General features: G+C 33.0%; 1 protein-coding gene across 1 annotated transcript in view; it reads left to right on the top strand.

Annotated features, from left to right (window-relative positions):
• LOC111704113 (uncharacterized) overlaps nucleotides 1-15,986 on the top strand; it is a 36,664-nt gene that overhangs the window by 12,070 nt on the left and 8,608 nt on the right. The window contains exons 19-35 of the mRNA XM_023476249.1: nucleotides 948-1,024; nucleotides 1,424-1,491; nucleotides 3,627-3,724; nucleotides 4,156-4,202; nucleotides 4,270-4,370; nucleotides 4,435-4,547; nucleotides 5,788-5,870; nucleotides 6,693-6,792; nucleotides 7,728-7,793; nucleotides 8,093-8,141; nucleotides 8,928-9,021; nucleotides 9,265-9,489; nucleotides 10,119-10,354; nucleotides 10,880-10,937; nucleotides 11,223-11,389; nucleotides 11,961-12,096; nucleotides 13,912-14,027. Of these exons, the coding sequence (XP_023332017.1) occupies nucleotides 948-1,024; nucleotides 1,424-1,491; nucleotides 3,627-3,724; nucleotides 4,156-4,202; nucleotides 4,270-4,370; nucleotides 4,435-4,547; nucleotides 5,788-5,870; nucleotides 6,693-6,792; nucleotides 7,728-7,793; nucleotides 8,093-8,141; nucleotides 8,928-9,021; nucleotides 9,265-9,489; nucleotides 10,119-10,354; nucleotides 10,880-10,937; nucleotides 11,223-11,389; nucleotides 11,961-12,096; nucleotides 13,912-14,027 (1,834 nt within the window). The remainder of the gene's footprint in view (nucleotides 1-947; nucleotides 1,025-1,423; nucleotides 1,492-3,626; nucleotides 3,725-4,155; nucleotides 4,203-4,269; nucleotides 4,371-4,434; nucleotides 4,548-5,787; nucleotides 5,871-6,692; nucleotides 6,793-7,727; nucleotides 7,794-8,092; nucleotides 8,142-8,927; nucleotides 9,022-9,264; nucleotides 9,490-10,118; nucleotides 10,355-10,879; nucleotides 10,938-11,222; nucleotides 11,390-11,960; nucleotides 12,097-13,911; nucleotides 14,028-15,986) is intronic.

Raw genomic sequence — 15,986 nt, 5'->3', positions numbered from 1 at the left:
GAAAATAATTTTTTCTTCCAATTTTTCAAGGTTTTATTGGCTGAATGAGAAACAATTATTTTTAGGATGGAAAATGAATTTTTAGGGCGAACATATCAAAAAATGTAAAAACATATCTTTTGATGTTAATTTATAATTTTTTTCCCAGGACATCCATAATCATTATGCTGGGGGGGGGGTTAATTCTTGAAAATATACACCCCTGATTACTTAAATTGAAAGAACTACCGTTGTTATTTAAAGTTACATTTAGAAAAAAAGTGGCATGCTTGATTCAGAACAGTACCCTTTCCACCATATCATCAATGATATGGAAGGTGTCGCCATTTTAATTTCTTCCATTGTCTCTGTAGCATAAATCCGTAAGTCTTGACCACAATTGAACACAATCAATTTTTAAATCATGGATACCTCGTTAATTTGTGATCATACACAGCTGTTAAGGGAACAGTTGTGAATCAGACATGCCAGTGGAGGGACAAGGATCACTTGAACTTGCTACTGCCCCTGTCAATTATGAGAAGACATCAGAAATAAGACAAAAGATACAGGGTGTCTCAAAAACATGGGAATTCATTGACGAATTGGATATCGTCTTTGTTATGAATTAGCATTAGCAAAAGCCATATTATTATTGTCTGCTAGAGTTTATTATATAAAAAAGACTGTAAAGATGTGTCTATAATGTCTGCGCAAGATGAACAGTGAAAACGGACAAGTTTACTCCGTTATATAATGCAATTTTCTTGTTTTACTAAGTACAACCGTATGCAGTCAAAACATAAACAAACAAAATGTGAACATGGCAGACGAAACTCTTACTGATTACAGCTTTCTCAATAGTGAGTAGGTATCGCTATACTAAATTAAAGAATTATTTAAAAAGACGATATCGAATTCGTCACTGAATTCCCATGTTTATTGGAACACCCTGAACATTTTTTTAGTGGAGATGCGGAAGTAATTCAGAATCCGTCTTTTCACGATACAGCCTGTTCTATTATTAGTATCATACAGCAGTCAGGTTGGTTGATGGATTCATTTGTATCATTCATTATTAATTTGTTCGTTTTTCATTGGTTATTAAACTTGTTCATTTAGTAGTATCATGCAGCAGAAAGATAAACTAATTTTAAAAGAAAACTGAATAAACGAATTATAAATAAATAATGAAAAAACAAAATATGGATAATGAATTAAGAAGAACTGAAAATTAATGATAAAAATTAATCCATCAACAAATAATTTATGTTTTACTCTAACATATATATTTTTTATTTATTTTATTAAATTCATCTAATTCATTATACGTTAATAGAATGGCATTAGCATGGAATGGGGGGGGGCATAAAATATTTTTTTCTCTTATTCATTATCAATTACAAAAGAGGTTTTGATGTTTTTGTTAAAAAACTGCATTCAGGATTAGATGGTGCAAAAGCTGTAGAGTCAGAGCAGCTTCTTCTTTCAGCAGTTTGGCACAATATTAAGGTATTCTCATTGGACCTGAGTTCAACTGGTACAAATTTCAAAATCCATATCAAGGTTCTGGTCTAAAGATTTAAATCAGACAATTTGCATTCCGATTTTTATGATAATTACTAGCTAAAATGCCCGGCGTTGCCCGTGAATTAAAAAAAAATAAATTGTAAAGAAATTTTTTTTACAGCCTTTGTTTTCCCAGGATACCACTAGGTTCCATAAAAAAAATGTTAGCCATTATGGGGGGTCCAGCCGTTTGGTTAGCTAACATGGACATAAATACATTTATATATATGAGCGAAAAGCGTTTTTATATAGATAATAATACTGATAATAATACTAATAATAATGCGGATAATAACGCTGACATGAACAAAGATATTGATACTGATGATAATAAGGATGACAATAATGATAATGATAATGATAATGATAATGGTGATTGGTGATAATGGAAATAATGATGATAATGTTGGTAATGATGGTAATGTTGATAATGTTGATAATGTTGGTATTAATGATGTAATGAATAAACTCTTTAAATCATTCAAATTCTAGACATAAATCCTAAGGATATCAAGGTCAACCATTTGCCCCTCCTCTGTTAAGGGTTAATGCAAAGGCTTCACTTTCGATCCCAGTACCAGTTTCATAAACTACCCAATTCTAGTTATTCATAAAGTTTAATATATATCTCTCAGAGTATAAATGAATGAGATTTATCAGCTTATCTTTATTGGTATAAATACATCTGTTAAATTTTATTTCTATCTTATTACATCTTAGTCAGATATTCATAATTCTCTGGTGTAATTAAGCAGCTCCTTCAACTCCTGTTCAGCATCTAACTAGGCAGCTCCCTCAACTAGATATCTTGTTCAGCAGCTCCAGTTCAGTATCTCCTATACTGTAATCCTGGATGATACTGTAGCTGCTTCTAATTTATCTCAAATTTAGCTGCTCCTTGAGTCTCTGTTATGTTAGCTGTATATTACTGGAGATGCTCCTTGAATCCCTGATACTCTGGTTGCGGAGATGCTCCTACCATCTGAGATGCTCCTACTAGCTGAGATGTGTCCAAGTTATCCACACTGTGCCCAGAGTATGAGATAAGTCTATGACATCCTAGTCTTCTGATACATTCTCGCGAGTAGTCCAGACAGGCAGGAACGAGAGTAGTTAAACTAGCTGGACTGGAGTAGAACCTCATCGTCTTAGTTTTATTATTTGCTCTATATCTCCAGTGGAACTCTAATTAGGCCCAGCTCAAGTTGAACTAGCTGTAGATCAGAAGAGTCTTTGATACTCTGGTTGCAAGTAGCTAGAGTAGTTGAACTAGCTGTAGCTTGGAAGAATCTCTGTTACTCTGGTTGCGAGTAGCTAGAGTAGTTGTACTAGCTGTAGCTCGGAAGAGTCTCTGATACTCTGGTTGCAAGTATCTGGAGTAGATGATGAAAATGAGGCTGTCCAACCTCTGGTTGTCCTTGTAAGATATATCATACTGAGAACTGTCAATAAAGTACAAATCCCCAGGCATTGAATGGGATAAACGGGAGCTAAGGCTCAAGCGTCTATCCTGTATAAGATCCTGGAGTGTACTGATCCTATTCTCCATGTTCTCTAATATCTTAGAGTTATACAAAGGGGTGAGGGTTTTTGCATTGGGTCATTCTTCTAAATATTACACCATGCTTTAAATACTACAATGATAATGATGATAATGATGACAGTGATGAAAATGATGAAAATGATGAAAATGATGAAAATGATGAAAATGATGAAAATGATGAAAATGATGAAAATGATGAAAATGATGAAAATGATGAAAATGATGAAAATGATGAAAATGATGAAAATGATGAAAATGATGAAAATGATGAAAATGATGAAAATGATGAAAATGATGAAAATGATGAAAATGATGAAAATGATGAAAATGATGAAAATGATGAAAATGATGAAAATGATGAAAATGATGAAAATGATGAAAATGATGAAAATGATGAAAATGATGAAAATGATGAAAATGATGAAAATGATGAAAATGATGATAATGATGATAATGATGATAATGATGATAATGATGATAATGATGATAATGATGATAATGATGATAATTATGATTATGATGATAATGATACCAGGTGTGTGCTAAACTAGCTGGTGGATTGGTATACTACTCCCCGCTTCATCAGGAGCCCCAGTCCAACTCCCCTGCCTTATCAGTGGACTTTGTAAACAGGTATTTGGGACATTTCATGGACAGATAATTCATTGGTAAGAATTGTAATTGGCAGGAAAAATCATTGGTAGGACATTTCATTTGTAGAACAGTTCATTGGTAGGACATTTCATGGACAGATAACTCATTAGTAAGACATTTCATTGGTAGGACATTTGATAGTCAGAACAATGTGATGACAGGATATTTTATCGACAGGTCATTTCATAGATATGACATTTTTAGACAGGACATTTTATAAACTAGACTTTCATGGACACGACATTTCATTCTAAAGAACGTTTTATTGGTAGGACATTTCATGGCCAGGATATTTCATAAACTGGACATTTCAAATTCAGTACGTTTTAGAGAGGATTCAAATTCAGTACGATTTAGAGAGGACATATCATTTATCATGAAAATATCATTCATGATGACTATCTGTTTAGATGTGCAGACCTTTTGTTGAGAATTCTCATGGTTTGTCGTCATAAAGGTAATGATGAGAATTGAAAATTGAAAATATAATTTTACCAATTTTTATTTGTTATCATATTAACCAGGAGCATTGGAGGGCACAGTGGAGGCTTTTGGTATTCTAGCCTCTAAGCTAGTTCCCTCCAGTGAACCGGCCTATTCAAATATTCCTAACACAATCCTCCAGGTAAGCCTCATAATTGCTTTTGCAATCTTTAGGATACTTAATATTATTAGATTTTTTTTCCTAGAGAGTATTTGATCATATCAGCACCGGATCTGGTTCCTCTGTAACCCGTCGGTCAGCTGGTTTACCTGGCCTTGTTCAAGCTGTAGTGGCAGCTGAATCTGCAACTAACAACGGGTAAGCTAAATAGTGTAAGCTGAAGAAGTAACTAACAATGAGTAAGTTATATAGTGGCAGCTGAAGCAGCAACTACGAACGATTAAGCTATATAGTTGCAGCTAAAAGAGCATTTAACAATGGCAAGCTATATAGTTGCAGCTGAATCAGCAATAAATAACAGGTAATCTATAGTGGCAGCTGAAGCAGCAACTATCAACGAGTAAGCTCTATAGTTGCAGCTGAAGCAGCAACTAACAACGGGTAAGCTATATAGTGGCAGCTGTAGCAGCAACAAACAACGGGTAAGCTATATAGTTGCAGCTGAAGCAGCATCTAACAACAGGTAAGCTTTAAAATGGCAGCTAAAGCAGCATCTAACAACATGTAAGCTTTACAGTGGCAGTTAAAGCAGCATCTAACAACAGTGAATCTATAAAATGGAAGCTGAGATAGCATCTAACAATAGGTTAGTTTTACAATGGAAGTTAAAGCAGCATCTAAAAACGGTAAATCTATAAAATGGAAGCTGAGATAGCGTCTAACAATAGGTTAGTTTTACAATGGAAGTTAAAGCAGCATCTAACAATGGTAAAGCTATTAAGCGGAAGCTGAAGTAGCATCTAACAATAGATTAGTTTTACAATGGAAGTTAAAGTAGCATCTAACAATGGTAAATCTATTAAGTGAAAGCTGAAGTAGCATCTAACAATGGTAAATCTATTAAGTGGAAGCTGAAGTAGCATCTAACAATAGATTAGTTTTACAATGGAAGTTAAAGCAGCATCTAACAATGGTAAATCTTTTAAGTGGAAGCTGAAGTAGCATCTATTAAGGCTAAGAGTTAAAGCAGCATCTAACAACGGTAAATCTATTAAGTGAAAGCTGAAGTAGCATCTAACAATGGTAAATCTATTAATTGGAAGCTGAAGTAGCATCTAACAATAGGTTAGTTTTACAATGGAAGTTAAAGCAGCATCTAACAATGGTAAATCTATTAAGTGGAAGCTGAGGTAGCATCTATTAAGGCTAAGAGTTAATGTAGCATCTAACAATGGTAAATCTATTGAGTGGAAGCTGAGGTAGCATCTATTAAGGCTAAGAGTTAAAAGATACCAAGTTGGCTGACTTCTTGTTTACCAGTTTTGCACACTTTGTAAATCGTTTCAATTAACAATACTTTTACAATATTCAGGGGGTTGGTTTACCGTATCGAATTGTTAATTTATTTTATTTTTAAGAGTTTTTGTTTTGTTTATAGGAAATTGCTGAAGTATGTTGTAGATAATCTGATAAATCTCTCATCTTCAATGGAAGACAACGAGATTAACGATTCTACAGCAGGTTCTTTTTTAATAGTGAAAGTTTTCGTAAATTTCGTAAACCAAGTATTAGCAAAATCTCATCTGAGATATATATATTTCATTTTTGTAAATTCCGTTAACCGAGCAATATCAAAATCTCATCTGAGATATATATAATTTATTTTTGTAAATTCCGTTAACCGAGTAATACCAAAATCTCATCTGAGATATATATAATTTATTTTTGTAAATTCCGTAAGCCAAGTATAGCAAAATCTCATCTGAGATATATATAAGTCATTTTTGTAAATTCCGTAAACCGAGTAATATCAAAATCTCATCTGAGATATATATAATTCATTTTTGTAAATTCCGTAAACCAAGTAATAGCAAAATCTCATCTGAGATATACATAATTCATTTTTGTAAATTCCGTAAACCAAGTAATAGCAAAATCTCATCTGAGATATATATAATTCATTTTTGTAAATTCCGTAAACCGAGTAATAGCAAAATCTCATTCCGTAAACCGAGTAATAGCAAAATCTCATCTGAGATAAATAATTCCTTTTTAAATGCTAATTAGGTGAAATCCATTCTTTAGTCAAATATTCCATAGATAACATACATAAAACAATCAGCTTAAAACTCAAATTAATCCTAATCCTATAATTGCCATTAAAATCCATGACCCCTATCATAAAAGAGCCACAGAAAGAAATTTCTCTACCATCGATACTTGTTAATGGTTTTAAGTGTACCTTTGCTATTAGTATTTTGCATAGAAATTGAGGTTCAAATTAGGTAAGATGCGTTGAGAGGTTCTTACAGATAAATATTTAACAAAAATAATAACTTTTAGGACAGGCCCTTCATATACTGCGCGGAGTAGTCCAGGATGCTAATGTAGCAAGATGCCTTGGTCCTCATATTCAACCTATCATGCAAACATGCTTAGACAGGTTTATATACAGAGCATGCAGACATGCTTAGACAGGTTTAATTATTTATACCGAGCACGCAGACATGCTTAGACAGTTTTTTTATACAGAGCATGCAGGCATGCTTAGCCAGGTTTAATTATTTATACCGAGCACGCAGACATGCTTAGACAGTTTTTTTATACAGAGCATGCAGACATGCTTAGACAGGTTTAATTATTTATACCGAGCACGCAGACATGCTTAGACAGGTTTAATTATTTATATAGAGCCTGCAGACATGCTTAGACAGGTTTAATTCTTTATATCGAGCACGCAGACATGCTGAGACAGGTTTAATTCTTTATACAGAGCATGCAGACATGCTTAGGCAGGTTTAATTCTTTATACCGAGCACGCAGACATGCTTAGACAGGTTTAATTCTTTAAACAGAGCATGCAGACATGCTTAGACCGTTTTTTATACAAAGCATGAAGGCATGCTTAGACAGGTTTAATTCTTTATGCAGAGCCTGCAGGATGCTGAGACAGGTTTAATTCTTTATACAGAGCCTGCAAACATGCTTAGACAGGTTAAATTCTTTATACAGAGCATGCAGGCATGCTTAGCCAGGTTTATTCTTTAACTTGTCATGCAGGCATGCTTAGCCAGGTTTATTCTTTAACTTGTCATGCAGGCATGCTTAGACATGTCTAGAATACTTCAACTGCTGAGACAGATTTATTTCTTTTGTTCAGAGCATGCAGACATGCATTGACAGGTCTAATATTCTTCAACCTATCATGCAAACACGGTTAGACAGATTTAGTTATTCAACAAAGCATGCTGAGAGGTTTATATATTCAACAAAGCATGCAGACTTGCTTATCTACAGTTTTATTTCTTTAAAAATCATGCTGATATGCTTTGGCATTCTTAAAATCGGCTTCGTTCACTTATTCCTCATATGTTTTAGTTTTACCAGTATGAACTGGAGTGTCAGGAATGCAGGATTGCAACTGTTTGGATCACTTTGCCCCAGGAATGAGATGAGAACATTTTTTATCATTTTTTAGCCTTTTATCCTTATTATAGACATTTACTCATTACCAGATAAAAGTCGTCTTTATTCAATCTATTGAAAATGAGCCCTGAACCTACATGGAGTCTAATTTCATTCCTACCCCCTGTGATTTGAATTGATTTGAATATATAAATCATAACATTTACAGTTAAAAGATAATACCAAAATCTCATCTGAGATATATATAATTCATTTTTGNAAAACAATAGATTTAATGTTTCTATGAAGCCCAAAAAGTCTTATTTCCTTTTGATCAGGATTCTTGGTCAGAAGAAACTTCGTGCAGAGGCTTCAGAGCATAACAAGGTTAGTTATTGTATTGTATTGTATGCTTAAAGTGTTTAAAGGGATAGAATTCTTTAAATGTTTAACTGGAATGTTTTCTTAAATGCTTTTAAAGAAATTGTATGCTTAAAATGTTAAAAGAGATTGTATTCTTAAAGTTTTTAAATGGAGTATTCCTTATGGTTTTAAATGCTAAAAGTGTTGAAAGGGAGTTTTCTTGAATTGTTTAAAGTGTTGAAAGGGAGTTTTCTTTCCTTGGTGGAATGGGGGAAAGGACAACGATTACTCGATATTTTTTTATTGTTAATGTTTCTATTTTTAAAGGGGTTGTCGTAATAATTTCAAGTGGCACTACAGCCTCCATTTAAACAATTGCATGTCAAATTCACAATGGTACCCTTTAAACTTTTGTCTGATAAATCTACTTAAGTGACTGCCGGATTTATGCTGCAGAGACTGAAGAAGAAATTGACAGAATTTATTTAAATCTTCCTCATTGTTCTTTAGATTAAGATTAGAAGGGTGTCATTGTGCATCTGGCATGCAACTTTTAATTTGAGGTTCACTGGAAATTACATTGACAGTCCCTATAAGAAGTCAAAATTGTGAGTTCCGTCAACGAGCCGCAACGCTCACCCGACAAGGGCTCAGCACTGTGGCTAGCAAAGATCAAAGTTCCTAACCTTGATACATTTCAAGGCTGAATAGTCATTGAAATATTCTGAGGCTTGTTTCTTTGAGTGTTTGGAATTGCAATTAGATTATGGTATTGATTTTAAACTTTGTTTTGAAACCTTCACTTTTCAGATAAAACTGAGTGAATTGAATACAAGGTTCCCAGGTTTATTAAACATTCTTCTAACCAACCTGGATACTTCAGCTCAACAGAAAACTTCATTAGGTCAGTCTTAGTTTTTGTTTCATTATTATTAGAGTTATCATCGTCAATGTTTTTTTCATAGTATTCTTATTACTGTTGTTTTTGTCATTATTATAATCATCATTATGGACCATGGTCCATGGTCCATGGTCAATGGTCAATGGTCAATGGTCAATGGTCGGTCCGGGTCATTTTTATCACTATCTTATCAACAACATCAAAAACATCAAAAACATCAAAACAAATTATTTATTCATTCTTTAGTTTGCCCTTCTGTGGTTCCTATTCTGACTTTACTGTCCAGGCTAGAACAAGATCAGCTGAGTGATCAGTCTAGGGATCAGTCTAGGGATCAGTCTAGGGATCAGTCAAGGGATCAGTCTAGGGATCAGTCAAGGGATCATCTGATGGATCAGTTTAAACAGAGAATCTGCGTTTCTGTCGGATGCTTTTTAAGTTCTCCCGCTCTTCAAGTCCGACATCTAGCAGGCAGATCATTAAACTAATTCATTTTTTTCTTTATCTTGTCAAAATAATCATATTTTTCCCATCAAGTATAATTTGAACTCGCATTTTTTTTCTTCTTTGGATCACGTGAGTAACGGAGCCTGAGAGAGAAAGCAAGTATAAGCAAAGATAGTTTTTTTTCTTTTTTTTAACGCAATGCTTTCTTTGTAATGAAATATGTATACAATTATCTTTTTTTAAAGGTTTCAACATTTGTTTCAATACTTTTATAAGACACTGGGGGTTACAAGGACCAGATTTAATGAATAGCAAGACATATTGAACCGTGTAGAGTTGGGGAAACCACAAGAGAATTGGTTGAACTACATCTGCGCGGTTCAGCTACTTTTCTCTATTCATAAAATCTGAACTATTAAATCTACAACCTTTTTCCTTTTTTTATAAAATTGATTTCCTTTTTCTTTTAAAAAAATTGTTTAATATGATTTTGCAGATTTTCTGTTTAATGTTTATTTGAAAGAAGAATAAAAAAGTACAAAATAAAAATATGTATCTATTGTATGTATCCACTGCTCCTAACAACCCTTATAGATTGCGAAAATGTAAAAATTTATTCTTATTCTAGTTTAATGCCCCCCCCCCCTCTATAGGAAGAATACTAGCAGAGTTCCAATCCAGCTCCTTCCTGGCCACACTAAAGCTGGCAACCAAGGAGCTCAACACAAATCGGCAGCACGGACTTCTTCTCATCCTGAAGAATATGTCGGCGCTGTCAACAGCTGAGGATATGACAGCTGACAGCAGGACATCTATTGAGCAGCTGTTAAATGAGTTGTATGCTGGAAGTAATTGTTATGTGATAAAGATGATTTGTTTTGATATTCAGGAAAGAGAAAGATTAGTAAATGTTTTTGTTGTACAATTAAGAACAAGGTTGAGCATTTTTTTTAGTTTTTACCAAAACTACAGGGTTATACCCCCAAAGGATGAGTTTAAGAAGGGTTATTAGTTTTTTGTCTGTATACTAAATGTTGTAGCAAAGAAAGTAAAAAGTGTATAGCTGAAAGTAGCAATTTATGTTCTAAAACAGACTGAATAATTTCTGTACATTTATCTCTAAAGTAGGAAACTTTTTTCAAAATATCAGCGCTTAGGATTTAAACTTTGAACTTAATCCAAGATAAATTTTTTTTATAAAATCAGATCAACATTTTTAATTCCTCTGCCTCTAACCTGTTCTAGCAGCAGCGCTCGGCCCAGAAATTGTCTGAAGTTACCTTACCCGATAAAGTGACTAAAATATTTTGGCCAATAATTATTTTTAAATTTTATGCTTATGAAAAGTTGCGTAATTTNGAGGGGGCAACGTTTTCCTGAACTTAGAATTAGATCTAGTCTCTTTTGAACGCAGGAAGCCCTTGGGGCTAGGAGACAGGTTGAGATAAAACTAGGAGAAGAATATCATCCAGGTTCGTAAAGGATTCTTAATAGTGAACAATTCAATGTACTCTGTGTACTTCTGTCTACTTTAAGTCTTCACAAAAAAGCCTAGAGACTATTCATCATTTCTTTTGCAAGGAAACCCTTTAATAAAGATTAATCTTATTTTTCGTAGAAAATTGATTATTTTTGATAATCTGTGGGAGATTTAATGCAAGGATTTATTTCTCATAAGTTAGTGACGTTATTAACAAGATTCATGTTCTAAATTTGAAAATAATTATTTGATTTATTAATTGATCACGAACTATTAGGATACCATGAGCATGCTGATCAAGGAGATCAAGATCAAAAAGATGATGATCAAGATCAAGAAGATCAGGATGGAGAAGATCAGGCTCCTAACCGGAGACCCACTGGAGATCAGAAAGTATTGGCTCGTCTTCAATGGATTTTAAACGATCCTCAGCGACTGAAAAAGGAAAGATCGTGTTTTACTGATATTCATTTTCGAAAGATCATTTCCGCTATCCTCTTTTCTCCCTCTTTAAACATCATTCGTTTCACCCCTTTCGCTCTTTAATCATTTTTTTCCCCCCCCCCCCCCCCCATTCCTTCAAATCATTTATTTCCCCGGGCCTTTTCCTCTTTAAAACCATTTATTGTCCCCCATTACCTCTTTATAATCGTTTATTTTCCCCCTTTCCCCATTTAAAATAATTCATTCCCCCCCATTTCCCTCTTTATAATCGTTTTTTCCCTTTTTGAAATAACTCATTCCACCCCCCCCCCCCATTCGCCCTTCATAATCAATCATTCCTCCCGCCTTCCCTCTTTAAAGTCATTCATTTCTCCCCTTTCCCATTTTAAAATCATTCATTATCCCCCACCCTTTTTCTTTTAAAGGGACTGTACGCGTAATTTCAAGTGGCCCCCCAATCTCCATTCAAAGACGGTAATGTCAAAAAGGGGTCCAACTTCAAATATCCTTTTCCCTTCATGTAATCCGAAGTATTATTGAAGTCCCCTGACACTGACATTGATCTGTGTAGGCTGATAAGCTGGTGCCTAATTTTCTGGCCCATATGTTCTCCACGGACGGAAGAATTGCGCGCGCTGTACTCGATATATTTAACTCTAAATACTGGATAGAGGGAAAGCTGATCGATGAACCTGATCAAGCACTAGGTATTTTATCATAGAAAATATCTGAAGTTGTACGTGGAATTTAATTTTTTTTCTAATCTTGAAAAAAAAACTATTTATAAAGCTTTTGTTACCCCAAGGTATCCATGGATTCCCTCTAATAATTTCAGATAATTCGATTCAGCTGTTTGGCCAGATTTAGCTTACATATAAAAATATAATGTAAAGTATATATCAATATATATATATATATATATATATATCTGTATATGAGCGAAAGAGCTTTATTATATATTGAAGATATTAGATAATATTGAACCCATTGAACACTTCACTTCACTTCACTTCACTTCACTTCACTTCACTTCACTTCACTTCACTTCACTTCACTTCACATCACTTCACTTCACTTCACTTCACTTCAATGAAAATAATTCAACATTTTTATTGGACAATGGACAATTATTATTATTAAAATCAATGAGTATTGTTTTCTTTTCGTCTGTTGTTGAGGACATTTTTGAAAATGAATACCTCAACTTAAACTTAAAATCTATGAAATGAAAAAATATGTAACGTCCCAGAATTAATTAATAAAATGTGCATTAAAAATTAAAAAAAAAGAAGGTGACAGAACATTCAAAAGGTAAAAATTTCCCTGTATGATAGTTGAAGAACTGCAGTATGGTTTTGGGGAAATATATTGACGAACTGAGCCAAAGGTGTCGCAAATTATTTTTTAGCATATTTTTAAAACGACCTATTAGCTGATAAAGTTTGATATTTGATAAACCTTTTTCTTCTAGATGATTGCAAATATCAATCAAAATCTTTCTTATTTTTTCTAAATATTCATTGAGATACAACTACTTGAGGTTAAGTCAAAATAATTATCTATATAATAAAGTTCATCGCTCATATAAATGAATAAACAAAACATATATTTATATGTGGATGTGAATCACGTTTTTGGATTGAATAATAAATTGATTATATAACACATATATGTATAAATCTATATATATATATATATATATATCCATAGACACAGTGTTTCGTCCTATTAGGACTCATCAGTATGACTCTATTCATCAGATTTTATTTTGCAGTATATATATATATATATATATATATACATACATGTTAGATATAGCTGGCCAAAAGGCTGGACCGAATTGGCTGACATTTTTTTTTTAAGGAACCCATGGCTAAAAATGTCGATTTTTTTCAAGTTTTTTTATTCCACGGGCAATGTCGGGCACTTTAGCTAGTTGATAAATATTGATTAATATCGAGTAAATTTCCTTAGATATGCCAAAGTAAAAAAACTGGAAAAATTCTGCATTTAGTATTTGCCAAACCAAACTGACCTTTTACTTTGAACAGAAATATTTTGTAAAGTCAGAAGAATTTCTAAATATTATTTTATTATAATTTTGAATTCTTTTCCTTCAGTAAAAGCAAAGCACCCCGTTAAGTTTACAGGCAAAGCATGTTGTGCAACCCTTAGAGGGGGAGGAGTGCCACCACACGTTTTGTAATCCCCAACAAAATTGATAAATTGCTCGGCGAAGATCGGAAAACACTTTTTTGTTATAAGCCACTGGTTTTTGTTGGCTACACAATGTAGATAAAAATAAAACCCGGGTTTTCTGAGGCTTCGATCCGTTAAACCCGTTATTTTATGCTTTTTTATAGTTTCTATTAACTTGATTATCTCTAGTTTAGAGCATTTTAAGTCTTAAAACATTTTTAAATACAAAATGAAACGATTTAACGTAATTAAGCGTAATTAAAGAATTCTTATATATTGTTAAACGCCATTTTGTAAAATTTTTAAATATTTTATATTCTCAGAGCTGCTGCCAATTATTGTCGCCGAGAGAGAGAAAAGTCCATTGATTCTTGGGAGTAGTACACAGCTTAAGGATATGCTTCTTATATCCAACTGTTTAAATGCAATGCTGATTCAGGTTTGTTCTGATTGTTATTATTTTATTATAACCTGGTGTTTACAGTGTAAAACAATATGTTAAAATGTCGTCTTAGTTCAAGGATGATTTATAAAATGAGTTTCTAATATTAATACTGTAATACTGTAGTAACTGGGAAAACTGTGGAATAATTGTTGCCTTCTTTAAATCTTAAATTGTCACTTGGTATTTTGTTATTTGTAATTTTGAAAGCAACATTTCATTTCATATTTAAAGAAGTAAGACGACAACCACATTTCATTATTTAAAGAAGGAAGACAACAACATTGTATTATTTAAAGAGGGAAGACGACAACCACATTTCATTATTTAAAGAAGGAAGACGACACCCACATTTCATTATTTAAAGAAGGAAGACGACAACCACATTTCATTATTTAATGAAAGAAGACTACAACCACATTTCGTTATTTAATGAAGGAAGACGACAACCACATTTCATTATTTAGTGAAAGAAGACGACAACCACGTTTCATTATTTAATGAAGGAAGATGACTACCACGACAACCATATTTCATTATTGAAAAAAGGAAGACGACAGCCACATTTCATTATTTTAGAAGGAACACGACAACCACATTTCATTATTTAATGAAGGAAGACGACAACCAAATTTCATTTTTAATGAAGGAAGACGACAGCCAAATTTTATTATTGAAAGAAGGAAGACGACAACCACATTTTTTTATTTAAAGAAGGAAGACGACAACCACATTTCATTATTTTAAGAAGGAAGACGACTACCACATTTCATTATTTAAAGAAGGAAGACGACAACCACATTTCATTATTTAAAGAAGGAACACGACAACCACATTTCAATATTTAAAGAAGGAAGACGACAACCACATTTAATTATTTAAAGAAGGAAGACGACAACAGCATTTCATTATTTAATGAAGAAAGACGACAACCATATTTTATTATTGAAAGAAGGAAGACAACAACTACATTTCATTATTTATAGTAGGAAGACGACAACCACATTTCATTATTTAATGAAGGAAGACGACAACCACATTTCATTATTTACAGAATGAGGACGACAACCAATCCACTGTTCTTTGAACTTTATATTTTGAAGCCTTCTTCAGACCTTATTTATTATAAGAACTTTGTGTTTGAGAACTGGGCTCTATTTTGATTTAATTTTTGAAGTGATTTGATTTGAATAAGTTCTTTTATCATCTTTTTATTTATAATTATACTGGGGTCTCAGGGCGCTTCGCGTCTATCTTCTTTTTTAATTGTGAACATATTCTCTTTGTATTCATTTTAAAACAACAAACAAAAAAGTTCGCGGATTTTATATAAAAATTTCATAGATTTAAAAAATTTATGACATTTGAATTTTGTTGGAGGCTACTTTTTGAAATTTTGATCATTTCCAAACCTTCCCTGTGGTCATGTGAGGTCCCACACAAAATTTGGTCCCGATCATTTCTGCCGTTTTGACGTTTATTGGATACAAACAAACATACAGCCGTTTATATATAATTAATTGAAATAGGACTATATTCAAATGTTGTCAAGGTGTTTTGGAATTATTTAAACTTCAGATATAAGTATTTAAAATGAAGACAGTTTTGATTCTTGGTATCAGACATTGATCTCCATCTTATGCAAATCTACGGATTAAATTAATTCCTTTCCAATATCCCGTGGTGTTCATATTTTTTAGGGATAACTTTAATTTAGGCAGAAAGTATTGATCTTCAAATTTATAAGTTCCCACATTGGATATTGAGATCAAGCATTTAAGATGTACAATATCCACACACTTTTAAACTTTTAAATCTCAGTGCACATTCTAGAAGTAAATCAGAATCCATTGAGATATTTCAAAATAAAAAAGAAGATAACAAACGTTTTCTGGTTTTCTGGTTACCACTCTCTAATCATATGATAGGCTCAGTCCTGGTTTAATTTGTTATTAA

This window comes from Eurytemora carolleeae, unplaced genomic scaffold (genome assembly GCF_000591075.1).
Source record: "Eurytemora carolleeae unplaced genomic scaffold, Eaff_2.0 scaffold554, whole genome shotgun sequence".
Taxonomy (NCBI): domain Eukaryota; kingdom Metazoa; phylum Arthropoda; class Copepoda; order Calanoida; family Temoridae; genus Eurytemora; species Eurytemora carolleeae.
This window is presented reverse-complemented; position numbering and strand designations above follow the sequence as displayed.